Genomic DNA, 27,710 nt, shown 5'->3' on the forward strand with positions numbered 1-27,710 from the left:
AAAATAGAACTTGCAAAATGCAAAAGTAGAAGCTCAGGTGGCTGTCTTGCAAATATTTCAAAGGGAAACATGCACATGAAAGTATTCAGATGAGGTATTTCTAAGGCTGGAATGTGCATGCATGAGGAACTATCCGTCTGCGAAGAACATGGCATCCATTAATGAAGGGACCGATCTTACAATAGGGGCCATTGAGGCCTTGCGGCCATTGGACTGAGTGTACAGAAAACCACAGGACTAGTGAACTACCAAAACCACAAATGGAAATCACTGATTGGAATGGAAGGCTGAAGTATTAACCCCTTTTTAGAAGTCCATAAGTTAGGGCTTATGGAAAAGTCTAGACCTTGTTGCTCAAGAGGAGAAGGTGGTCCGAGTACATCAATGGTCACCCCAATGTGGCTGAACTCCAAAAGCACTCTGTAGCTGTTTGGACAATACATGTGCCCCCACAACCTACTCAGAAAAAATGTGTCTTTTTAAAGGGCCATGATCCGTCAATGTGATACGCAAATTAGGATACTTGAACTTTCCAGTGGTGGGCCAGAATTATTGGGCGAAATCCTGATGTGCTGAAAAGGTACTTTGGCTATAACACAGCTCATTTTTGTAAGCAGCATAATAAACACAACTAGGTACATTTCCTTAGGGCTATTGCTACTTGAGAAAATGCAACAAGTGAGACATTTCTATCTAGAACCAGTTATCCTGGATTTTAAACCGGATAGCATGGTTGATAGGTCTGGATATCAATTTGCTTGGTAGACAACACCGGACAGTGTAGAAAAAATTTATCTGAGCATCTCAAGTGTACTGCAAGGAGTCAGTGGTTATAGGCACGCTAGAGGCACAAACTGCTAGTTGCAGTGTCCATTTCTCCTAAGGGATTGTAAAGGTCGATCCCTAAGAGGATGTTATTAATGTATCTAACTTCCGGTGATCCTCATCAATGGTGGCTCTTACTTGAGGACACAACACACTAAAGATAGCAAGTCTCTGCATGGGCGACAGCGGAGTAGCTGACCATTCTCTACTATTTTCCACTGAATGTGCACCTAAATAGGGACCTTCTGAGGCCTGGCCGATGTGCCACACTAAGGGTATATATTCCCTGTGAAAATAAACAAATCGCTAAATTAGTTTGTTAGGAGAACCTTTTCACACTGAATAGATGCCTTCTTATCCATCTATAATTCAAAATAAGCAAATTGAAGATTAAGCTTGCCCATAAGGTCTAAAAATGAAACTGTGCATCCCAGTATTCTGCCAGGTGCAGCCCATTTCTCTAGTGTGATGGCCAGAGCATTAGAGTCTGGAGCTGGATTAGGAGTTTTTAAGCAGGTGTAACCAATGAGAAGAATTGTGGACACCCAACCGAAATACACTAAAAAAGCCTCTGTTGACTGCTGCAGGCTCTCTTTACTGCAGGAGTGAATAACGAACCGTGGGGATACTGACCCACCACAGACAGGCTACTAAGGCTGCAAGTTGTATACAGCAGATCGGAGTATGCTCCTAGGCATAGCTTCTACTCCACGTCCAGCGAAAAGAAGAGTAAGGAAGCCCAAATTGTTTCAGATGGTGTTGGGAGTATTTTGACCTGTGGATGTTCTTCACATTGCAAAGCAAACCTCTGCCCTTCTGCTTTGCACGTTTTGCCTGCAAGTATTGTTACAAGCATTGCCTTGCAGATTATCTTTGGATGTTTGCTTATCGATTCTTGGAAAGACTGTTTGGTATATAGTCTACAAACAGCTACACGAATGGGCACTGGCAGGGGAAGTGGTGTCACACCTGAGCACACAGTAACATTACGCTATTTTTTATTTTCATGAAAACTTCCAGGAAAGCAGTGGGTGCTCATCACTGTGGGAGTGATTTATGTTATGTTGCTTCAGAGGTCTTTTACAGAGTGCACAATTCACATAAAGGGTTTCTCAAGGCCAGGCAGGACAGCACGAAACCCACCCTTACTGCCTCTTAAAATTAGTGAACAGACAGGTCTCAAGTGCTTTCCTAAATACAAGTCAAAACTATGGTACAAGAAGAGAACTCCACAAGTTGTGAGCATGTACAAAAAGTACTTCCCACAGTCAAACCTGGAGGTCAGCTGGTGTGAGTCCATAAGCTCCAATTTTCCGAAGAATCTTGGTGTCAACCTGCTATATTTTACAACAGCAGACCACAACATTTCAAAAGGAATGCTAAGGGAGCTACGTAGACATTAAATGAATGTGGTCAGGGATGAGACAGGATGTGCTCTGCAGTCAAGCACTCTAGCCTTAGAATAACAGTGATCTGAAATCTTTTTGAGAAAAGCAGGATAATAAGATTTCATTCAGTTCCAGGCTGCACCCTGATGACTGACCTGAAACAGTCTTAATACAAGGTTGCCTCGGTCAACAGTGACAGTAGGAAAATGTTGGTCCTTCTTTGAGTCTGAAACTGACTTGCACCTCTTCTAAGACCTAATGGTCTTTCAGATACTAAGAGACCTGTTTAGCTGCATGATGTTCTAAAATCTTAGCAGCGGTTGCATGAAGGAATATCCATTTAAAGCTCTCTGAGACATTAAGATCTCAACAGGTTTTTTTTCTTTTATAGCAAGGAAGAACAAAATTCCATCTTCGCCGGACCAGTGAGTAGGGAGAAATTCCAACTGTCCAAGAGAGGTTGCCCTGTTACAGGTGCAAGCTCGCCCCAGTTAAACATAGTACTTGATGCGTATGAAAGTCAAGCCTAAACAGGTCATGGCCTATGCCAATCTAGCAATGGAGAAACGAATAAAGGCAATAGAGACTGAAGAAGAAATAGCAGAGGTCTTTAGAAAAGGCCTTTCTCTGATCCCAAAGTCTATCTAATGGCATCATAGTTACCGTGAGGAAAAGGACCATGGGACTTCACAAAGCTGCAGAGAAGGAGTCAGCAAATAGCCTCCTCTAGTCAGATTGGACAATTTCTGCAAGACCTTTCAAATTTCTTTAGACAAGCATTTTTGTTTTTTTACTAGTGATTTTATTAGAATAAAACATAAAGCAGGTTGTCCTTTGTTTGTAATGGTAAAAAGAGCAGGCAGAACAAAACTGGGCTTTATCTTCAGGGCTGCCTTTACACTTCCAGGGTCATTCAGAGTTTTTTTTAAATAGAATTCCGTTTCTCCATGTTTCTCCTTGTGATGTGTAGTCCTCCGGTGAACTGTTGAGGTATATTTAGTTCCAATGTATTTAAAATTTAACAAAATGCCATATGAACAAAAATATCATAGACCTTTTGCGTCGGAACTGCACTGCATAACCAAACCAGTAATAGCACAATGAAACACAACAGTTACCACCACAAATCATGAAGAGGATACGTTTGCCAAATCCAACAAGAATTGGTGTGAATAACAAATAGAATATAGCATAACATTTTGGTGGCATACATGCGGTCGGCCAAAGGCACATCTATCAAGTCATTTCAGGCATGCAAAACCTGCAGCAAATTTTATGTTATACAGTCACAGAAAATCATACAGGTTTTCCAAAATACAATCGATATTCTTTGCATTTGGCAGAACTCTTGATAGCAGCTGATCTATTGGGTACAGAAAAATCTATCCAAGTGTCCTACCTAAAAGCTTCAATGAGTCGCTCTACTTTCTGGGCTTCGCCTTGGACACGAATATGAGCCTGAAATTTTCGGAGTGCTTCATCCAGTTCCATTGCAGAGAAGTCCATCTCATCCACGACACAGCTGGAAAGAGAAAGCGAGACGGGTTATTCAAGTGGCATTGACCAGGAACAAGCCAGAGTATTGCTGCTTCACTAGAAAACAAATGAAATACAGAGAAACTGAAAGGTCAGCCATGTGCATGATGGCGGCAGTCGCAAAGATGACATACTGGATGCATGTCGATAACGGGGCAGTTATAGTGAAAATAAGCAGGACATTACTTTACTTTACGACACTATTATTGGCATGAGAAGCAGAGATTAGTGTGCAAAAACGTAATTATCAGCTTCAGTCATTCACGCCAATCGTTTGTCACCACTCAGAGCCCATAAAATACAATATTGATTTAATAATCATTAAAAAAAGATGATAAAAGACCTTGTGGGTAGGGAGAACCTTCCCACAGTGGATGAGAAAAGGCTCAGGGATTATCTCATTTATGGGAAAGGAAAGTTATAAATCACCTGCCCTCATAGGAAGTCTTGAATTAAATTCAGTGACATTACAGAATTTATTTCCCATCGCCATGACTTAAATGGAGAACACTAAGTGTCTTGCAATGAATGACCTTTTCCTTCCATTCCACATTTTCCCATATTTGTCAAGTCTAACTGAAATCTGGACAGGATGATAATAGGTCATTTTACTTGTCCCAACTGACATGCCTGCTTACTTGGGTTTATTCACTGGAAAGACATTACCATGACTTGCTGTTGGGGTTGACACCTCTGGAAAGACCATCTTGTTTGAAACCTGGGCTAGTGATGGTGGGGCTTCAGTTGCCGGAGTACCTCTTATCAATCTCTCTATTATACATGGGATTTGAACTCTTGTATCTCAAGTCTGAGAAGAGACTGTATTTGAAAACTCGGTGGACTTCACTTCAACAAAAAACTGGTGCTTCTTTTCAGAACATGGCCAAAGTAAATTGAATCATTCAACAATTTATCTAGCCATGATGTCTGTACTCTGTTGCCATGATCTGTAAGAAGTTAATAGAAAACTTTCCAGTGGGGCCAAGTTTGCGGACATTGAGTGCTAAACATTTGCATATTAATGCCAGACGTTCATTAGGACAGAGAAGTAAAGTGCTAAAAGCTGATGTGTATGGTTAAGGAACTGAGTGGTTTCTTTTCACGGAAAGGTTCCAAGCGGCATCACAAACCATGAGAGCAAAATTATTTAAATGAGTTCATGATGTACTCAGAATTCAGAGGTCGAAAATAAACCCCTGGTTGGCATTTACCTATGTTCAATGTTATGTTGCATAAGCCCCTACACCCCCAGCCCTCTTCCACACATGGCTTCCTAGAACTGCTCTCATTTATAAGCAAAGTAAAGGGTGAGCAGAGGTGGCATGAGGCGGCCGTAAAGAACTTTGCGGAAGATGTGGCAGGCAGCCGCAGAAAGTTTCTTATTTCTACAGTTGAGAATCAAATTGGTAGTCAACTGCACAGAAGTTACATAAAAAGCTTTTTCTATAAAGGACTTCGTCCAGAGGCCAAATACAATAATAGACAATCCCTGTGAACAGGGACCTCAAATGCAATCAACTAGGACAGACAAGTAGACAAATTAACGAGAGATTGACTGAAGAGTCGTGTAATGTGGCTAGGTATTCCTCTGGGGCTACTCTTCACCCATTATAACTTAAGAGAAAAGAAGTTTCTAAAATATAGCAGAATATAGAATTTCTACAATATAGGCTGACTAGTGATGAGAGGGTGATAATGGTCGGAGACCATCCACGCATTTTTGTTATCCATAGGAACCCGAAAATAAAGATCAAATTGATTGGGCAATCCCGAAGACTGTTTTACCTGTTCAGGATCAGACCCCTATTTCTAAGATGGAGCTTAAAATATATGATCAAAATCCACCCCTGTACACAGTGGTACAAGTGATTTAAAAGTGTACCCAATAATGATGCATACCACAAAAGGGGGTGAAGGCACTGCTACCAGAATGAGAAGATCACATTAGAAGGTAGATTAAGCTTCTTCATCAATCTTTGCAAGTGGTAGAGTTTGTGTTAAGGCCAGCCTTCATTTTTTTCTATGGAAAAGAGTTGCAGTACCAGTGGTTGGTCTAATGTGGTATTTGACTTACTCCAGGTCTGGGCTGGAGTACATTTAAACCAGCTTTTTTAGGTGTGTAATGGAATTAAAAGGGTATTTTGTCAATAGAAACAGTTGTGTTACTCTTATGTGGGTGTGTGTTTTGTATTCGTATCTCCCTCCTGAGCCCCTCCTTAATTTACCTTAACCCCACCGACTCTATAGGTCCCCTTTACCCACCACTCCCCATTGTCCCTTCAACATTTACTAATAAAACTTATACTAATGGGCGCGAACATTTACATACATGAAAGATTGGTGACGAGGACTTGGAGATCTCTAGCCATAGATTTGTGAATCGAGTTCTGTGTTATGTGATTTACAACTACGGTTGTACTACTTTACGTAGTCCAGAAAGACTTCTATGATTCGGGTCTCGTATGTAGTGATCAACTACTGTAAGGGTGGTATCAAGTCAGAGGACCTTCGACCATTCTTGGTACAGAAAATATTATTCTAAATCCAGCTGTTGGCATCTGTGATGTAACATGTTCAGAAAGAAAAAAAATGATTAAGAGAGCATTTCAAGTGAAAAATGTCCAGAACAGTTTTGTAACTGCCCCTTTACTGAATTTGTCAATACTTACTATGGATTGCTTTCTCTGTTAGGCTCCAGACATAGCTTTCAGGAAGCGTCTTACAGAACTAATTTCTGTGAGCTATCTAAGAGAGAAATAGTAGAATGACACTGCCTCACTCTGGGGCAGTTTCATCAGACTGAAGTGATTTCTACGGGGTTTGATGGCCTTTTGCCCCTGTAACTGGCTCTCACGCCCACGGAAAAGGCTGCTTCAAGGGATAAAAAGTGACAGTAGGTCCTCAAAGTGAATGTCTTCAGAATAAAAATATCATCGAGTGCATGGAGGCATTTGGTGAGCTTTTCCTGACTGGGAACACCAGGGTTTATAAGGTGGGCTAGGACAGAATAACACGGATAGACAAGGCCCTGCTAGGTGGCATTCTCAACAGCAGTGAGTCCACAAAGAGGATTTTCCCAAAAGCAGCAAATGCAAGGTAGGTGGAAACAACAGTCACCAATTTTTGGATGCTGTCCAATTACCCCCTGCTTCTACATTCATAAACAAAGAGAATCCAACACAGAAGTGGGGTGAAGTGTTCAACAAATGTTGAAGCACTCAGTGTTTTGTAAAATACCCCTCACACACCAAAAGGCCCCTTGGTGTCATGCTTCATCATCGGGGTCTTTGCACCCCTCTAACGGGATGCGGCGTGCTGCGACCAACGACTACGCGGGAGCACTTATAGTATATGACTATGTGTGGTGTATGTGTGTGGGGTGCTTCTACATTCAGTGCCTACGATTAATATTGCAATATGGAAGTGCAGTCAAATATATTTTCTGACTCCTAGCATGTGTGATCCATTAAGCAAAGATCATATTGGTATTCATTTTTCCCATATTTTATTTTGGAGGGCATAAGAGCAGAGAGGGCCATTACCTAAGATCTCAGAGTATTGAGTGGCATTTCTGCACACAGTTAAGAGGTAAGGGCTGATAACCAAAGCCAAATCTTCCACTACCTTTCTTTCCACATTACCTGTGGCAATGGCAATAGCAAACTCATCATTTTGTGTCCTACATTCTTATCTTCAGACATAACAATAGATACATATTCTCTCACAAGGGAGAAATAAATCACATATCTTCAGCAGCCTATGAAAACGTTTTCCATTCCACTGAATCACACCAACTATTTTTCAGACTGTACCTAATCAACCACGGTGGCTGTAAGCAAACTAGTAGAGGGCACCAAATGAACTTCTTACAGCATTCAGAACAATCCATGGAAAAGTTCTGGAATTGAATTGGTTTACATAGAAGAAAATGTCTGATAAAGTGCCAAAGCATGCTAAGTCACCACTGAGGCTACTATCCGACCCAGCTTCATAATTACGGCACTCGCAGCCCATTACACCTAGTCAGAGGTTCGCAGTACTCACTCTAGCACATCTCTGTTAAACTGTTTCTGCCGATTGCCCAGGAACTCTCCGATCATCTGTCGACTGAGTCCTTTCCTTTGCAAGAGGAAGTGGGCCACACCAACTGGAGTATCAGGGACAAATCCTCTTTCAATGAGATACTGGACACCTTTCTCTGGTTTCCTGCAAAGAACAAAAGAGAAAAAGTCAAATTAATATGCATAAGAAATTATTTTTCTAAACTGCTCACACAAATTACTTGCCGGGGATTTCGCAAAATGTGTGACAAAACTCTAAATTGGAGATGTTTAAACAAGATCTTTACCAATTTCTCTTTCTGGTGGGGAAACCCATTTAAAAGATTTGCAGAAGGAATCAAGAATAGCAATCTTTTTGTGCACTTCCTAGCTTGCCACAATTTTTTTGTTGGCTTGTTTCTTTTGGATCCTCTCATTAATGTTCTAATATTAATAGCAACAGTGAAAACCCATAATAACCTCTTACCAGGATGATGAACAATTTTGCAAAAACAGAAGTCAAAGTTTTGGAAACAAAGATTAGGAGGTGGGGTCAAAAGTAGTGTATCGGACGCTGAGTGCAGGAAATGAAATATTTAATATTTTTAAAGTATGAAAACGGTTTATATGATGATGATCAACTAAGGGGCGCTGAAGAAAGACGGAATTTTGAAACCAAAGGACAGCAAACTGCAATATCATGTCTGATAAAAGCAGCAGATACAAGAAATGCATTACTTAAATAATCTTAGTTAAAAATAAAAACATTTTTATGACAATTCTTACACTGAAGTTAACTTGAAATAACTATTTTAACCCCTTGTATGCTGATGACGAACCCCAGCCGTCATGCACTACGGTGCTCGTGTGCTGATGACGGCTGGGGTTCGTCATGGCCCGCCCCTGTTCTTTTGTTTACCGCACAGTGGCGGAAACGGGCCAGCAGCGAAGGGGGTAATACCATTATGTAAGTTTAATGGATCACAGCCAAGTAAACACACCGAAACCTAAAGCTTGAGAGGATATAATATTCACAAATTACCACAATGAACTCTAAAAACTATGATCAACGCAGTTGGCCTTGCCGCTACTTTACCCTAGGTTGTGTAATGTTCTAGACAGAATGTCTTAATTGGAAAGCCAACTTTCAGTCTGGTAGTGGGCTCTTAAGGGACTTTCTGAAGAAGGTTAAATGAGAGCACAGTGAAATTCAAAAATCTACAGACATGAGACTTCTGGTGTTACCTTCGGGGAGCTTAAGAACTGTAGCTGGTTCGGATACTTATTAATATAAGGTGCCCATATTGACAACAATGCTACCTTCCACGCTGGCTGAGTAGAAAGAGACAGCCAAGCTCCATTAAGCCCTATACTTGGCAGGTATCACTCACACAACAGGAAGAGCATGCATCAGAGCACTACTAACATGGAGACACGAACAACCGGATAATTAAAGTGTTCAGCTTGCAATCATCATGCACACATATGAATTGTTCTGTGACACGACTCCAAAAACACTCAGATAAACGAGTTACAACATAAGCTCTTTCACCCGATACCTACCAGCGTGCAGACGTTGCTGGTTCCTTGCATAAAAAGTTCCTGGCAAGCGTAAAAGGGTTTACTTACTGGACCTGTCACCAACTCTCTGAAAACATATTTTACAGAGAACATCTAATAGTATTATGGTAAGGGCCTGCATACGTTAGTGTCTGAAAGAGTGCTGGTGTGAGAGTGTCTGTATGTGTGAGCAAATATTTCCCTCAAAATAAACTATAAAATTGAGACTTACACTGAGTCTTGACTGTGTCTGAGAAGATTGTAACCAACGACATTACATCCAAAAAGAATTTTTCTTTTGCACAAAAACAAAGTCATTGCTCTGTAGATGCTCCCCTTTCCTGAGGACAGTAAAATGTAGACCCTTCCTCTTACAATAAATGACCTAAAGTAAGTAGCGTTTCTCCATCAAGGATACAACCAGTCTCTATAAATTTCAGGTATGCAATACAAACAGACGTTTTGTATTACAAAGGCCATTTATTATCCCCCTTTCTTCATTTATTGTCCAACGTATTTGTAGTTTCGCTTTTCTGAAATATTTGAAGGTCATCAAAAGTCGGTAGATATCCTTTATGCCACTACTCAAAATATAGGACACTGTATACACATATGGCCAGTGTAACCAAACTATGAAATCTAAAACTGAGCAATGCCCACTCTTCAATTAACTACTGTTAATCAAAGAAATGTAGGAATCTTTGTGGTGATTCTAGCTCAACAACAGACACAGAAACTAGTCTGCTGGAAAACAATGGAGGTTGGGGGGGGGGGGGCTTATAAAGTGCCATGGAATTAATTAATTTAGAATTCTAAAAATAAATTATTTTGTGGTTTGTTTTAAAGCGTCTGGGTGTTTATCCCACTTTTTTATTGAGTAATGCATGGTCACGAATCAAATTAAAAGTTGATAGTTCCCGTAAGCAAGACCCTGTGTCTGCCTTTCTTTTTTAATCTTGGGGGATTCTACCTTCAATTCCCTGGCTAATATAAGCTGGGTTTTCATATTTAGATGGCAATCCGTGAATAGGCCAAATGCCCTTGTTGTCTTCACTAGATTGCTAGAGCAAATAGGCGAATCATCAGCAAAATCTGTGGCCGTTACCATGCTCCCCCATCAGTCTTGCCCGCCAGTTTTTTCAAATTGTTTTTATTTATAAACTGAAGATGCCAGTCACCCAAAGACCGCTTCTAATCGCGATACATAACCCTAATAAGGGGAAAAAAATAAACATAAAAAAACGCAGCCGAAAAAGTAATAAGTGTAATGAACTAAATCCAAATAAATCCATTATTATCTGTAAACCCACACAAAGCAAGAAATTTTAAATGAGCTGATTGGAAAATAACAAGCTTTTCATTCAGGCTGATCACTGGTGCAATGAAATCCCATCATTCTCAACCAAGGATCCTGCTTCTATGACAATTTTTCTTGATTCTGGGAGCAGGCAACTGTGACAGATCTCCAACATAATCATGTGCCCTTTCATGAACACAAGTCACAGATTTCTTGGTATGTGCACTTCTATCTGTGTGAGGCTGCATGCCTTAGTGCGAGCATCGCCTGTGTACGCATTGATGTAAATGTAAATGTACAGGGATTTATATAGCGCAAATCATCGAACGGTTTCTAAGCGCTTGCTTAGGGAACCCGTCCTGGTATTCCCCTGTGAGATAACCCCGGCACGGTATCCGCAAGGTGAAAGCCAGGCATCCCGCCGCGAGGGGCCGTTGTGGAGATTAAGCAAGCTATTGCCCAGAGTCGCAGAGTGTGAACCCGTGAATCGAGTAGGCACCGGAGCGAGAATTGTCGAGTCCATAGACATTTTAGGACTCAAGACCCCGCCGAGTCGGGAATTGAACCCTGGTCCCGGGATGACCTCTGCTTCCAGGTCTGCCTCCTCTAACCAGTAAGCCACACTTCTCCATGTTTGTTGTGTACTTGTGTACGATTGCAAGTGTATGTATATCTGAGTTTGTGTCAAATTTTGAAGATGAACCTAGGGAAATAATGCTTTTTTCCTCAGAAGCTGGTGGTGGACACTGACCCATGACTACATTAAAAAACAACAGGAACATTTAGACTCGGAGTCTATATATCTGGCATTTAAAGATCATATTCAAACACATTTTTGAATTGCAAAAGTAAAAAAAGCTCCAAGAACTCAGTTACAAGCGGTGTGCGCAGTTTTACTATGCAACCATAGATTTCTATAGATTCCAACTGCAAGGCTGCCTGACAAATTGTGGTTCGCCATTTTGCTTACACGTATGACCAATTCACATAATTTTCCCTTGTTAGACTTGTTTTGCAGCTGTCATGACTTACAAGAACTCAAACTCGATTTATGCTGTTTTTCTAACCACAAGTCTAGTTAGAAAAAGTACCTTTTTGATGAAGTACCCATCAATAGGTTCATCTGTAAAGTTGTCATTATTATGCTGGGAGGATGTGCCCTTTAGACACAAATCGGCAGTTCTGTTTGTTATGTGATATAAATGGTCAATATTACTACCACTACTGTTTAATGTTTTTAAATACAGATTGAACTGGTTTTTGCGCTTCAATTCCCTGTAAAACACGGATGTGACAAAATATAATCTCTGCAATAAATATTTTGATACAGTTCATGTATTTAAAACCACAAACATACATCATCTAGCTGCATATAAAGTTATTTATTTTAACAGTGCTAGCTAACGAATGCAAACATTTTGCTAGTCAGCCATTTCACAGCTCCTGCAGTTTCTCCATCCTTTTCCTTTAATTTCTCAGCAGCAATGACTGTATTCTCACCTGTGCAAAGGATCAGTTTCCTGCTCTGAGGGATGTGAAGAGGATATTACATTCTTTAACTGGAAAGAAATCAATTTCTCAGAACAAGGTGACCTTTCTATTTCTATCCATGAACCATATCAATGTCTGAGGGGTATTTTAAGACATTTATATGTAAAATGAAAACCATACCATCAAAGGCACAACTGTTGATTAATGACACCTTCAGCTGGCGCAGAAACTACGTTAGGGATAAAATGTGAATATGAGTGCACTGCTGAATATATCAGATATGTATATATATATATATATATATATATATATATATATATATATATATATATATATATATATATATATATATATATATATATATATATATATATTGTGTAACTGTATGCATTTGAAACTATGTAAGAACAATTGTGATTGGCATTCGACAGCAAGTAAAGGCGCCCATCTCGGATTCTCATTATACACTTGATGAGGTTCTGATTTGCTAATGGTTTTGAATGGAAAAAAAAGGTTAACGTTTTGAAAGCCGTTTTTTCAAGGCATGTCAAAACAAAGAACTGAAAATAACCCTATTAGTAGAACAGAAAGCTAATCAGGTTTTTCTCATTCTCCACAACCCACTCCAAGAGGCTCAACTGGGCGCATTCATTTCTAGATCTGCCAACAGTATGTGTGGATTTTCTCAAGACTTTGCAATATCACCAACAGTAGCTAACCTATGCATTACCTGCTTACAAAGAACCATCACGCCTAGAAGATGGCATGTCACATGTATGAGAATGATGCACAACTCGATCTTGAAGCCAAGACTGGCACCTCACCAAAAGTATCACATTGCTTATTCCTACTACACCACTGAATGGAGCGGAAACTACAAGCCTCATCCTGGGATCAGTCCTCCAAGCCCACCTGCCTTTTTCCTGGGTCGAAGTCCTGGGCTTCTGGCACCACAGCCAGAGGCAAAAACCTAAGGTCGAGAGCCGGCTCACTTGCTCACTTTCTACCTTCTACCGTATACATCAGCTGAGAGGTGTTCTAAGACTGGAAAAAGATTCAGAAAGTTGCTAAATAACCACTTATTCAGCCTCACGTATGGTTAGTAATGCCTGTGAGCTTCGTCGTGCCATTCTACTGTTATGACCGGGGATCGTTAGGTGCTTAAAACCAACTTGGTCACCCACCAGGTCAATTCTCAAAGTCTTGTAATCTCCTCAAAGGCTGCAACATCTTGTTGTCATGGTTCTGTGTGTTCGATGTTTATGATACCATGCGTTCTGAGGCTACCACCAGACGGTTTGTAGCATTTTCCAAACACCCTGAATAAATAAATTGCATATTAAGTACATAGAATATGGTTATTTCAAATGTTATGTTTCCAAAACTCAAACCTGCTCAGTGGAAGTGTTAACTAGAGCATGTGGAAGGGCACAGTGGAGACTGTCATGCGCCATTCATAACTCAGGTGTTGTTTGGGATCCAGAAGACTAAAACCGAGCAAGTTCAGTGACCAAGTCAACCCTTTACAAGTGATGTCTGAGTGGGACCAAAAGACACCAGTGAAGTGCTGTGCGAAGGCAGGAAGCCGGACCACAGACAGGAATGTGTATGGGATGCTTAAGAGGGCATAGTGGCTTTGAATTGAGAGCCAGGCACTGCCTAAATGATACCATTCTAAAGGAAATCCGGATTAATTATGACATTCTTTGACTTTTTACAGGAATTGTTATGTGGAGCAATAATCAGTAAAATTCAAATGTTTAGGAGTTAATATGCGATTCGATAAAAAAAGAGTAAACGGCGCATATTTACCATTGTCTGCCTCTTTGTGGTAAGACTACACAGGCAACGCAGAGTAATGGGGAGGAGCTACCCGTAGAAAGACGGGTTTCAAGGCTCTGTGATTGTTGCAACCTCAGGCTAAGAAAGGGAGGGTGTTCCAAAGTGGGCAAGTCAAATCAGGCAAGTTGCAGGCCCCCATTCTGGTTTTGGGACCCCTGCCACCTCGTTTGGTGATGTAAGCAATAATGCTGAACAAATTTCAGGTTTATGATAGGAGGGAAGCTGTGCCCATCCTGGCCGTCAGTACCAGGGAAAGTTCAAAGGATTTTAAAATTAAAGCTCACAGGAACAGGTAGCTAATGCAACAGCTGAATTGAACAAGCGGGAGGCACCAACTGATTTCTCACATGTAATGGGGTGCAATATTTAAAGACTGAGCAGAATTTGTAGGAAAGCAAAAGGGTCTCAAGGTTAAAATAGGGATTCATTCTTTTTGTCACTAAAAAGCTCTTTGGGGAGTTTACATAGCCCAGAGATAAACCCAATAGCAGTTCTGTAAATTCACAACCTATTCGGAGAAGTCGTAACATGCTATGATGTCCTGAATAAAGCGAAAGTGATGGCAAAGACGCGCCTAATTTTATACCGCATCCGCTCAACTTGCCTCCCTCTTGCTAACACCAAGACCTAAGGTCAACTGCTAATGAGTTAGACTACATCCTCTGCCACAGACTCTATCCTCTGTTTTTCATGGTCCTTGCAGCCTTAACAGGATTTTGTGAGTGCCCATGCAGGTTCTCTTCGAAGCAAGGTTTGTCGACCTTCCTCAGAGAAATACACCAGCAATTTGCTCGTGTTTTAAGATTCTGTAATGGTGGGATGCGATTCCTAAATAGGTATTTATGTAAAATCATCTGTATGTATTTCTAACATGGCTTTTCTAGGTTTACTTCAATCATCAATAAGAGATCATCTAAACAAGTCTCAAACACTTTTGAAAGTGGTTTCATCTTTCATTTAATATTTTAACTATGTCCTGATAAGAAGAAAAAGTACCGGCTTTAGATCATTTCCCTAATTTTACTGTAAAATTCTGGTCTTGCGTCTAAAAAAACAGCCTGGTGGCAACTCGAACCCAGTGATGTACACTAGATGTTGTTTGGTTGAAATGTATGTCAAGCTATTGAAATAAAAAGATTGTATTCAAGTAGGATTCGCTTCACGTGTGTCGGGGGACACGTGTTCCGAGTCCACAGCATAGGTCCAATTCAGCCACAGCAATGAAAGACTGCTCCAGTGATGCTGTACAATATTTCTGCTTGTATGAGAGGGGTTGCAGTGTATGAGATTAGTGCCCGCAGCTAAGCAGATTGCCTCTGATATCTGAAGTAAGATACCACACAGCAAGAAAAGCCAAAAATATAGTAACAGTGGCGTGCACCACTAAACAACAGAACGAGACACAACTCAATTGTAGTCAACTGTGGGATCCTGGTGAACCACTCCATTGAGCTCTCCACGGAGCAGAATTGTTAATCCAGAATTAAGACAGATCGCGGGTTTGACAGAAAAGAGACCAAAAAAGAGCGTTGTCTCCGCTTGGAAGTAACGGAGAACTAAAATGCAGATCTATCTTTGACACCAGGTTGCCGCAACTCTTTGGTAACATTATATTAGTCGGAGTGCATCTACTAGAAATCACCCAGTCATGCACAGTCAGGCACCGGAGAGGACAATAGAACTCCATGCAGGTAATAATGACCACTCCCAGCAGGCACCAGAAATGGGGTGCACTATCCCCAGGGCACCGACTCAGTGGTAGCCGGAACGGGGGTGGCAGAGAGGGGGGAATTATATATCACCTCTGCTTGGCCTCCGTTTCTCCTCTGCTTCTCTTCCGGACTCCCGGAAGCAGAAAGCATACAGGCTCCCCTCAGCCAATAACAACACTGCTGTCACCAGCATGATCGCAGCGTCATGATTGGTCGGAGAAGCCTGGTTTGGTGCTCAGACAGGGAATGGGAGCCTGTACAGTGTTCTACCCCCAGACTGTGCAATACAGTTAGGTGAAGAGCACGCTACGCGAGCATTTCTGTTTGGCCGGCCATTTTTGCACAGTTGAAAAGCAATGGGGCGAAGCTCCTCACCTTAGATGAAGAGCAGCCGCTGCACTGACTCTAGGCCCTCTGACATAACTGCGCCACTAAAGAACAACCCTAGAGAGTGGGTCAGAGACAGGGAGAAAGTTTGATATGCAACACACACAAAGTAAATAAACACAGCTATGGGAGTGTGGTAGTTAGCCAGACAAAAATGCGGAAACACAGAAAAGCAGATTGGTGGATAATATACACAAAAGACAGAATAAAGGAAAGCGAAGCAGTTCTTGGGACACTGAAACATAAACATAAGAAATGTGTCTACACACATTTCTAGAAGAATAACCATATTAAAAAATATACCAGTACAAGCATTAATAAAGTGGCTGCAGTGAGTGCTGTCTGTTGTAACTGGTATGAACTGCTGGCGGCTGTGCTCTGCTGTACCTGGTGGTGTCTCAGCTTACTCTGAGGTGCTGCTGGTGGTGTTGATGGGAAGTTTAGTAAACGGAGTTAAGGGACCTGTTCAAGAGTTAGCTCTAGTCTATAAATCTTACATTTGAAGAGCCTGCTGACTTGGCAGATTATTTCAAATTCATTTTAAACTTTAAATAAAACTATTTCGAGTGCCCCAAAGAGGGTTGAGGTATTTGCTGCAGGGTATTTACTGGCTCAAGTAAAAACCTTCTATTTCAACTGTTTTGACCCGGAAATGGATCATGACATGTAGAATTTTGGTGCTTCCAACCCCAAAGTCAGTGTCTCAATAATAACAAGCTCCCACCCCACCCTCCCGCTTCGAGTAAGTTTCAACAGGTTTCATTTGCCAATGCTGACCTGTGTTTTCCAGAAAAAAAGAAGAAACAAGGGTCAACGTGAAATATCGAATGAGCAGCAAAGTGTAAAGAACTGCCCGGGGTATGCGAGGTGGTGAAAAGGGAGGGCCCGATGACAGAATTGAGGAAGAGACTTTGGAACTAGAAAGTCATAGCATAGTGTCGAAATTTCAAACGCGAGACATATGCTAACCAATGTTAAAGTCCTGACACCACTGCAGGAAATGGAGGCGATTCCATCTGGATCTGGCAGCTGTTACTGCGCAGGGTGCAGGCTGGCCTTGTGAAATTGACTGGCTTAGTCCACGTATAACGTGCCGATACTGGGACAAATTCAGCAGCACCTGCAATGTATCTGCTTTACCATCAGAGGAGCAATCAACAGGGGGTGCGAGAAGTTTCTTATTTGCACTTCCAGGTGGGCACAACACGCATGCCTCACTTAAGGGGCCATCAGCAACCTTTTTGTTAGAATCTTATCATGGCTTGAAGGTCCCCGAATCCTAACACCATGATGCAAATTCCTTGGAGGGAAACAAAGACACTATGCTTGCTCTCACTTCACAAGTACTTAAGAGACAAACTATGATTAGAGGCAGGCTATTGGCTTTTTCAACTCCGCACGTAAGGCATATGCATGCACTGTACGAATGCCAGATTTATCTGTACAACTAATTACAGTAATAACCATTTAAAAGAACACTAATTTGACTTTCTTTAATTTCTTTTATAGCGCTACTCATGCCAATGTAAGATGTCAGAGCACTTTCCTTGACAAAGATATTATTCAGAAACAATGAATCATACAAGCAAGTCAATACATATGAAACTTTATGCAAGACAGCAAGAGTTACCTAGGGTAGGAATTACACGTCATCCAAACTAGTTGGCATTATATGTCATTATATATTATATGCTAAATTCTATTTAGTGGAGAGGTGTGGTGCAGCGGCAAGGGCAGCTGACTTTGGAGCACAGGGTTCACGGTTCGATGCCCGGCTTCGGCGGCAGCTCAGATCAGCACCATGTTACTCTGGGCAATAGCTCACTTCATTTCCACAACGGCCCCCAGCGCCTTGATCCCTGAAGGGCGAGTAGTTGGCGCTTTACAAATAAGGATTTACATTTTTTTTACATATGTTGAAAGCACTTGCCCTGCCGAAACAAGTAGCCAATATGTAAAACGTCTGAGGAGTCTACAGAGCACAATGGTTGGGGGTCGTTTATACTGGTATGTCTTTACTGGTACCCACAGGGGCCCTTTTCAGCAACCTCAAACTATTGGAAGAATGAGAAAAAAAAACCCAATTAGATTCTAAACCGGTCTCTTGCAATATTCAGGCAGGTCCATGATGCTGGTTTATAACTCACTATCCTATGACACATGGATTGTAGTCCTTGTGTAGGTAAAACAGATCAGAAACATAAGCAGTAACCCAGAGAGCTAAGTACATAAAATACATATGTATTTAACATGCGTGCTTTGGAGTAGGCGCATTAACACCTTATGCTTTTTTATGACAAATCAAACCTGTGACTAGACTCCACATATATTTCTTCAGCAGGTGCATTAACCACAAAAGTTGTCTTTTTGTTCTAATATTGAGGACATTGCTGAATACACAAAGATCTCTGCCAGAGGTGCCTTAACCTTAAGATATTTTATAATGCAGCCTTTTTGTGACCAATTAAGTAAATAGGGACAGATTAACTGTCACATTAGTTCTTGTTTATTTGTTAGCGGCACAGTTTTTTTAAAATAAAAAAAAAATACAAGTTGACTGACATCCTCCACTCCTTTGTGATTGTAACCTCTTTCTGCTGCCTCACCCTGATCCCTAATTTATGGGATCTCGGAGTCATTTTTAGGTCTCGCCTAGGCAGCGCTTGCGCTGTGTCTTTGAGACATACCGTTATTCAGGACATGGGCATAAAGCACCGCCCACTTTCCCCCTCGCTCTTTTTAATTGCTCCTCTCCTGGTCATTTATGAATGGTGGCTTTTCATTGTTCAATAGGCTTAGTAGTCCCTCCTTAGTACTGCCTTGTCTCTTCTTGTAACCTCCCACGAGGACACTGTTACATGTTTTGTTACGCCCTAGGTTTTAATTACAGCCTCCGAAAACTATTTTCTGAAAGGACTTCAGGTAGGACACAAGCTTGGCTCGCAGTGGTTACTTCACTCATTCGCACATCTCATATTTATATGAGACCTTCTATAAATTTCCCTTCATCAACTCCACACACAACCTAATCCAGATTTAATATAATAATTCTATTGTCACATTTCAAAGCTACTAATTATATATATAGACATAGCTATTTGAATGTGCTTGTGGTACTGTCTTGCATGCAATGCATTATGTGTAGGGTGGATTTAGCATAACTTCTGCAGGGTGCAGTACCATATGTGACCAAAAGAGGTCCCATATGGTACTGCACCATCCAACAAAGGCTAGGTAAAAAACATTGGCATTTATAATGCCAATAGTTCAAAATCCAACAAATGCGGGACCGATTGCATTTCCAATAAATCGCGGCATCTGTTAAAGTTAGAGTTGTTGGTGTTGAAAATGAATGTTTTTTACTTTTGCTTTTTTATACCATTGGCAATTGTGCTATGCAAATATAATAACTCCACTGCAAATACAAAAAACATTGTTATTTTCAACGCCAGCAGTTCCAACTTTAACAAATGCGAGACCTATTGCATTTCATAGACTAGTTTCCATTTCCAACATTGACGGAAACAATGTAGCCCATTTTGTTCTACTTGTTGTTCCTTCTCTAGCAATAAACTAGGCCATATACACCTGAGACCCCTACACAAAAAGACCAAAAGGAGAAAGAAGCCTAGGAATAAGTGACTTATGAATTTGGATACAATCAAAGATGAAAGAAGTGGACACTTAACTGCAAAGAACCAATTGGGATCTCAGATGTACTGTTGTCCTTTGTTTGTCTTTATTGCACTTTGTCACAACTGAGAGTATGCTAGATTAGGAATGAATGATGAGGAATGCATGACAGATGTTTTTTGATAGTACCATTTTCTTTGTGGGGTCCATATCAATTTTCTTCCTTTTGTCAAGAATGTTTTTTTGCACTGGAATATTTATAAAATATGAAAAAGATGATAAAATTGTTTCCTTGATCTCGAAGTGTTAAATGAAAATAAATAGAAAACTAAAGTATTATATGTCTATGTGAATATTTTCATCCATGTTGCATCCCTAGAGAAATGTATTAGATTTATTTTAAGTTTTGAAAAATAAGCAGGTCAGTATAGAGGTTCTATTTTCTAGTTTTTTGCCTTTACTCCCTCCTATAGACCTAAAATAAACATTGGGAGGACCCTTGTCTAACTTTCGTGTCCTTATCTAGCAATATTCTTAGTAGACAATGTGCTCTAACAAATCAGTCTGACCTTTACATTGAACGAAGTATGGCTGATTCAGTGAAAAACGTGTACAAATGCAGGTAGCAGATGCACGAAGAAGGGTGGATGGGCTTGTAATTCTGATGTGAGCGCATTCTAAAAATGTAGTACACACAAAAAAAAAAGATTTTCCCAGGGGGTAAAGCTCACAAATGTTGGGCTACGGTGTCTCTGTAGTGGCCTAGATGGCAAGCGGAATAAACTCTAGGTCGGTCCACATAAAGTTACAATTGCTCACCCTCATGTTCTCCCCATTCTTGTTTTGATTACTGGCGTCTTCCAGATCTAAAGATGTATATCTTTTCTCCTCACTGCCCTGTGCCATTTAAAAAGTGCATCAGTCAGCAGACTAGGACATCCTGAGGCTAATGATAGTACTGTAGTGGCAGACTAATATATTACTTGACTGACCTCATATTTTTCTTCATTATTGCACTGCCCTAGTTGGCCTTCAATCGTTTTCCCAATAAAACGAGTTTTTGGGTTAATGGAATTCACAATAGTAAAATAAACCAAACTGAACATTTCATGTCTCGCCACATACAAAATCACTGATGCATATCTCTGAAAATATGAGCTGGCTCTTTTGTGCAGAGAGGATAGACATCCAATATGACAGTAAAAGATAATGTGTGTGCGGCTTGGAAGAAGGTTTCTCTATAGCACTATGGGGGGAAAACAGCCCAGATGTGGACATACTATGCCTTGGCTAATGTCACACTAGTTTCAGACCAGTGTCTTGGGCAAACCAAACTATTCATTTCATCTTGGAGAGGGCACTGGATTTGCGCTATTGATGGAAAGGCAACTTTATTTGATGAACATAGGCCATCTATCCCTTTAAGAACTGCAGAGTAATCGTAAGTGTATCGGAGTTAAAATATTATGTAATAATAGGTTTATCGTCTCATTCTCTTTCTACTAATCAACATACAGTTGGAAGCTATGGGTTCAATTCACGAAAAAAAGAAAAAAACATACAAATGAGGCGCTCCAACTCCGAGCCAACACACATTTCCAATTTTTTTCTTTTACTAACAAACATTTCCGGGAGTACTTCTGGAAAACTATGTAGGCACATTTCAAGTCGTACTCCCAGGTCATGTAACTTTCCAATAGAGCTCCTATTTTGCTATACCTAGTTCTCTATATCAGATAATTCCACACAGTGGGAATAGGATAACCTCTACACAAGCACATTTTTGGGTTCTTCGCAGGAAAAACATGCAGACAGCCCCCCACTCCAACTTCCAAGCAAATCCACGGGTGGTACCTTCCCACCTTGAAAGAGGAATTATACTAGGCCTTGGCTGCAGCCCATTTAAGACCCTTTCCAGGATGGAAACAATGGAGCCAGCAGTGTCTGGGAAAACCCAAACCTAAAACTTTGGGGACATCCACAAACTTCCAAGGCAACCCAAGCATTTGTAGGCCAACTTTTCTATCCCTTGGGTGGGATTTATGGCTGCAGAAATTTCCACCCATACATGGCTTTTACTCTGCCTGGAACCACTTTGTAAATTACTATCAGGTCTAAACATGACAAGTGTACCTTTGTGAATAGGCCTACGTAACAGGCCGTTCCCCATCTTAATTATGAAGTTTGCCTTTAAAACGTAATATGGTAAACTTTACCTAACTAAGTAGCTAGTGGGCTGCTGCCATATGCACTTCAACCAGGCAACAAACTATCAAAACAGATCAATGCAGGTCAGAATCAAGCTATTAAGTATTATTGTTATTTTGTGCTATAATATTTGTGATAGTAAGCCTGACACAGCAAATATTAGAGAATAAGTCAAGCTCTTGACAAAGCTCAACTTCGACAGTAGGAAAAGTCTGATTCTGCCGAATGAAGCAGTCAGAGGAGCTACCTACATCGCTGGACACACCATGGAACCCACCTTCTCCTCCAGCGGCAAGGTTAAGACCTGCCACATCACTCCACTCACAAGGACAGACCACTCCATCATCCACTTCAACATAACAGGGCCACCAACCACCCCTATGGAGTCTAGGAACATCCCAAGCTGCTGCTGGAAGAAGGTTACAGAAACAGAATGGCTCAGCAGCATCCAACAGCCTGCAACTAAACTACATAGATCCCAACAAGTTCACCAATGGCACAAACAACTTCTACAACTGGATCGCCACCTGCACCAATAACCTGGAGCCCCTGAAAAACACCAAAACCAAAAGATCCAACAAACAAGCCAGCTGGTACAATGCGAATCCCAGAGATCAAGAGAGTTTGCAAACAACTCAAAGGAAATGGAGAACTACATGAAGAACCACAACAAAAAGCACCTACAAGGCTGCACTTAGACACTATCACCATCAAGTGAAAGAGACCAAGAAAGAGGCACCGACTTTGAGAATGAAATCTAGCTCCATTAACTGTAGGGAACTTTTCTTCACCGTCAAGGAATTTACCAACCCAACTGCCGCAACCAACACCATCTACCCTACACAAAAACTCTGCAACAACGTCCCCAACTTCACCAATATCTACAGCAACATCAAACCCAAGCCACCCATTTCCTCTACATCGACCTTCCCAGTCTGCTAACCTCATCAACCAAAGACTACCAAATGACAGAATGCAACCATCTATCCATTGAGGACACTACAGGAATAATGAAGACAGTCAACTCAGTGGCTCCCCACCAGATCTACAATTTGGATAGAGCCACAAACAGAGCTGCACTCACTTCAGTCATCAACACCTCCCTCAAGACCACCGCCTTTCTAGATATCTGGAAATACAACGCCCTCGAAAAATCCTCAGCAGACCCCAAAATACTCAGCAAGTCATTGAGAAGACCATCAACAGACAACTCTCTGACCACCTAGGACGCCACAAACTCCTGGATGACTTGCAATCAGGATTCCGAAACAAGCACAGCACCCTCTTCGCTGCCACAGACGACATAGGCACCATCTTCAACCGTAGATAGACCGCTGCCCTCATCCTCCTTGAGCTCTCCGCCGCCTTCTACACTGTCTCCACCACATAGTCAGACTACACACACAGTGTGAATACAAGGACCAGCTTTCAAAGGGATAGCCTCCTTCCACTCCGGAAGGACACAGTCAGGTTTGCGCCGTCCACAAGAGAACCCAAACACCTCATTTGCAGAGTCCCCCAGGGATCATCATTCAGCCCCAAGCTTTCAACATATACATGATGTCTCTGGCTAACATCATCAGATCCCACAGAATTTACATTATCTCCTCAGCCGAAGACACCCAGCTAATTTTTCCCTCTCAGATGACAGTCACCAAGACAAACTTCGAACAATGCATGACCAGCTTGGAAGTTTGGATGAAAGAAAATTGCCCCAAGATTAAACTGAAGTGCTGATCCTCAGGAATAAGAGTTTTCCTTGGGACTTCACCTGGTGGCTGGCTGAACTTGAACTCACACCCACCCAAACCGACCAAGCTAGGTATCTAGGCCTTATCCTGAACACCATCCTCACCATGAAGTCCCAGGTCAACTCAGTTGCCTTCTAATGCTTCCATTCTCCGAATGTTATGTAAAATCTTCATGTGGTTTCCACTGGATAACAGGCGTATCATCACACAGGCCCTAATCAAAAGTAGATTGGACTATGGCAACGTACTCTAGGCCTGCACTCCAACACATCTTTTTCACAGACTTCAAACCATCAGACTCGTCCTCCAGCGCCAAACCCACACCACAGAGCTCCTCAGAGAGCTCCACTGGCTCCTCATTCAGCAGCGCTGCCAGTTCAAACTTCTCACACACGCATACATGTCACTACAAAACAAGGGACCCGCATACCTCAATCACTGGCTTCACTTCCACCAACCCACCAGACAACTTCGCTCAAAATCACTCACACCCCGCATCCACAGAAGCAGAACGGGAGGTCGATCATTCTCCTACCAAGCCGCCAAATCCCAGAACAACCTCCCTTAATTAGCCCCTTTTCATCACTTATTGAAATCTGCAAGAAATTGTAGACCTGGCTTTTCAAATAGTCTTCTTGCTGGACAATCAATACTGCCTGTACTCCGGCCTAGCCTCATCATATGCCTACACACACCTACTCAGCGCCTGGAAACCCTCACGGGTGACCAGCAGTGCTCTACAAATCCAACTTTCATTACAATGAAAAGAAAATATTTTGAATTTTGTGCATATAGTTTTTACTCTCCTCTATTTATTTTTTAGTTATCATTGAATACTTTGTATCGATCATATTTTTGACTAAAATTGGAAGGCTTTTAAGAAAACGGTTTTCTTCATCTTTCCAGTTCATGAAGTCAAAATATTTTAGTCTGAGTCTGATTTTTTTCAGACTAGAATTAAAAAACTTGATTTGGTGCGACATAATTAGGAATCCTTCCTAAGTTAAGTAGTTTACCCATAGTTTATCAACTACTTAAACCTATTCTGAAGTGCAAATGTATCAGATAAACGGGTACCTATATGGTTCTACTAATAGGCCTGTATATCAAAGAGCAGTTGGGCTGAAGGCAGCAGGAGCTGAGCCTTTTGACCGAATAGCTAAAAAAATTGCTTGCTGTCTACGGATTTAAAAGCAGACATGCTCCCTGCTGGGCTAAGCAAGGAAACGTCAGAACTTTGATCTCCTTCTCCTATCGTTGTAAAATAGTAACATATATATGGGCTCTGGAAAGAGAGCAGAGGGGACATTTTCAAGGGAGATGCTTAGGGAAGGAGCAAGGAAAAAACAATAAACATAACAATAGAAGGAAAGGTAACAGAAAGGAAGGACACAATAAAAGACACAGAGGAACGCAGATTATTTTGTCAAGTGGTATGTCATATACTACAAAGATATTTTCAGTGCTTGTAGACATGCTCTTGAAACCCAGTGAAAATTAACTGAAGAGTCACAAGGTAAACCACTGAAGCACTGAACCAACTCTCACTGCCTTGAAAACATGCACTTGAACCTTCAGGCATCCGGCAAGGTTTCCGCCAAACTTAATTCCTATTTTGTTTCAAAGAATTGTTAGGGAATTCAAGTAAAATCTATGATAAATGATACATTTGGTGAAAACCTATTTGAGGGTGCCCATCACATGCCCACTACGGCAAGATCCATTTAGTGTTTTCAGAAAAACCCATTATTTTTCAAGTGACTTAAAATTAGGTTCATTACATACACCTTTATCCCAGGGGATATCCTGAAAATCTGGCATGGATCCGGACTCAGAGACCAATATCAGACACCCATAACGCTGACCATTTAGAAAGTTTGCTCTATGAACATTGAATTTAGATAATTATAACAGAAAAAAATGTGTTCGACTCTTAGTGTTGAGTAAAATAAAGAGTCCGATGGATTCCTTACTGCGGTCATACATGTCACAGAAATGATGTACTCCAGGACATTTTGCTTTTACTTTAAAGTCCACTAATGAAACATGCAAATGTTAGGTAGGACACTATCTTGCAATATAAACCCCTACACAAATTGGCCAGAGTTTCAACCAATGACAGTCAGTGAGACCAATATACGCTTCATCTACCCGCCTTTAGTTAACTTCTGGTTGAGATCAGTCTCACAGTAGAGACTGAGCAATGACTAAGTGTAAACTCCTGCTAATAGGATTTCATCCACTGACAGCCCTTAGTTGTAACAGTGTGGAATGAAAGGAGTTGGACTTACTTGTTGAAAAGGTTCAGACCAATCCTATAGTGCCTCTTCCTGATGATGTCGTTACTGAATGCCGGCGAGTCCCAGCTGTTCCGAGTTTCTTTGTGATATGTTTGCTTGCTCAGGGTTTGCTCTCGTAAACTGTCTCTGGACGAAGACTCGGAGCTGCAGTTTATTGTATCATTGGAATTCGAAGTGCTATTGATACTGTCATTGTCTCCGTCAGAGTAATCAGACTCCGACTTACTTTGTCTATTTGCAGTTCCATTAATGATCAAGTGACTGTCAATGGGCCTCGGCCGGTGCCTCGGTAGCTCCTCTTCCCGGGGAATCATCTTCGTCGGAATACCATGTGAAATATGTTTCGGACTCCCATGTTGACTAGGCAATCCCCTTTCATAGGCATTTTGTCTTTTTAAGGATCCTCGTTCCGACCGATCACTCAAGTCCACTGAGCTGTCACTAGGAGGTTCTATTGTTAGCAATGGCAAGTGATCCATTCTGAGTCTCTGCTCTTGACACTCTAAAGAAGGGGTACTCCTACAGCTTGTGTCAGTGTCTACTTTATCGTCCTTGTGGGTCATAGACCAATACTCCTGAGAAGAGTTCACTGATCGCAGCCTTAAGTCGGACTCTGTGCTGGATGGTCTATCTACTGATTGGGAAAGAGGAAGCGGCGGCGAAAGCTCTTCCTCGTCGATATACAATGTGACATCACTGTAGGACGCAGTCATCTCATCAAGTTTCCTGTGATCAACACCGTGTGTTGGCTTAACCTGACGATGACTTTCACGCTCCATTTCAAGGCTTCTCCCATGGTCCTGCCCTTGTCCCTCATCTGCGTGCAGGCTCCGACAGTTTAGTGCATCATCAATTGATTCAGCAAGAGATTTCACCTGCCTGGAAAATGCATCCTCAAGCTCAGTTATAGCATCTGCAAAATCAGTGGATGCTGCAGGAGATTTCATTGTTGTTGGTTCCCCATGATCGCCACATTCTGGCGGACCAATGGATCCAAGTTTTGATCCATCATTGGAAAGTGACACCTGCTTCCCTTCAAAGTAGGAGCTATGGACTTTCTCAGGTCCTTCAAAGGAAAACTGCATTCTCATATTGGACAGCACAATGCGTCTGGACATGCGATTTTCAGACATAGAACTTCGAAGCCGCTCAAAGTTTTTGTTCATCTGATACTGTCGGAATGCCGTTTGTATGGTACGCGCTGCATGTCTAGTTATGAGACGGCCTCCATATTTGCGTTCTAGCATTTCAACCTAGAAAAAGAAAAGATAAGAAAAAATTACTAACAACATAAACGTAATGTATAAAAGGAAACAACAAGAATTCAATATATAATTTAATCCATTCGAAGGCAGTGATTTATTTCTAAACCAAGGGTCTTTGGCAACAATTTGAGAATCAAATGTGGTGCTATTGGTACCTCTTGATCAGGGCTTGCTCCTCTATCGGGAGCTGGTGACAGTGGCACTTTGTATTTGGACCAAAGTACAAGAAGGTTTCTCCTAAAGCTACTTTTCAGCCTCCTTGGTAGCAGTTCAGACCTGTATCCTGTACGGTAGATGACAAACTAGAAAGAGGAGCTTAAAGCCAACCCCCCCTGCACTGGATAGGAAAGATGCTGAGAAATCAATCAACTAAGTACACAGATTGCCAGCCACACACTTACTTAAATCCTCTATTTTTGAGGGAACAAACCATAAGAGACTTCCTGGTTCGTTCGGGTATATCACTCAAACCCTT

At 41.4% G+C, this 27,710-nt stretch overlaps 1 protein-coding gene across 22 annotated transcripts in view; it reads right to left on the minus strand.

Moving 5' to 3' along the window:
- The window catches only part of IQSEC1 (IQ motif and Sec7 domain ArfGEF 1), a 691,123-nt gene that overhangs the window by 84,595 nt on the left and 578,818 nt on the right, over positions 1-27,710 (minus strand). For all 22 annotated transcript variants that reach the window (XM_086938999.1, XM_086938992.1, XM_086938993.1 and 19 more), the window contains 3 exons: positions 25,962-27,223; positions 7,794-7,955; positions 3,613-3,735 (listed from right to left, as the gene is read on the minus strand). In XM_086938999.1, the coding sequence (XP_086795125.1) occupies positions 3,613-3,735; positions 7,794-7,955; positions 25,962-27,223 (1,547 nt within the window). The remainder of the gene's footprint in view (positions 1-3,612; positions 3,736-7,793; positions 7,956-25,961; positions 27,224-27,710) is intronic.

This window comes from Lissotriton vulgaris, chromosome 9 (genome assembly GCF_964263255.1).
Source record: "Lissotriton vulgaris chromosome 9, aLisVul1.2, whole genome shotgun sequence".
Classification (NCBI taxonomy): domain Eukaryota; kingdom Metazoa; phylum Chordata; class Amphibia; order Caudata; family Salamandridae; genus Lissotriton; species Lissotriton vulgaris.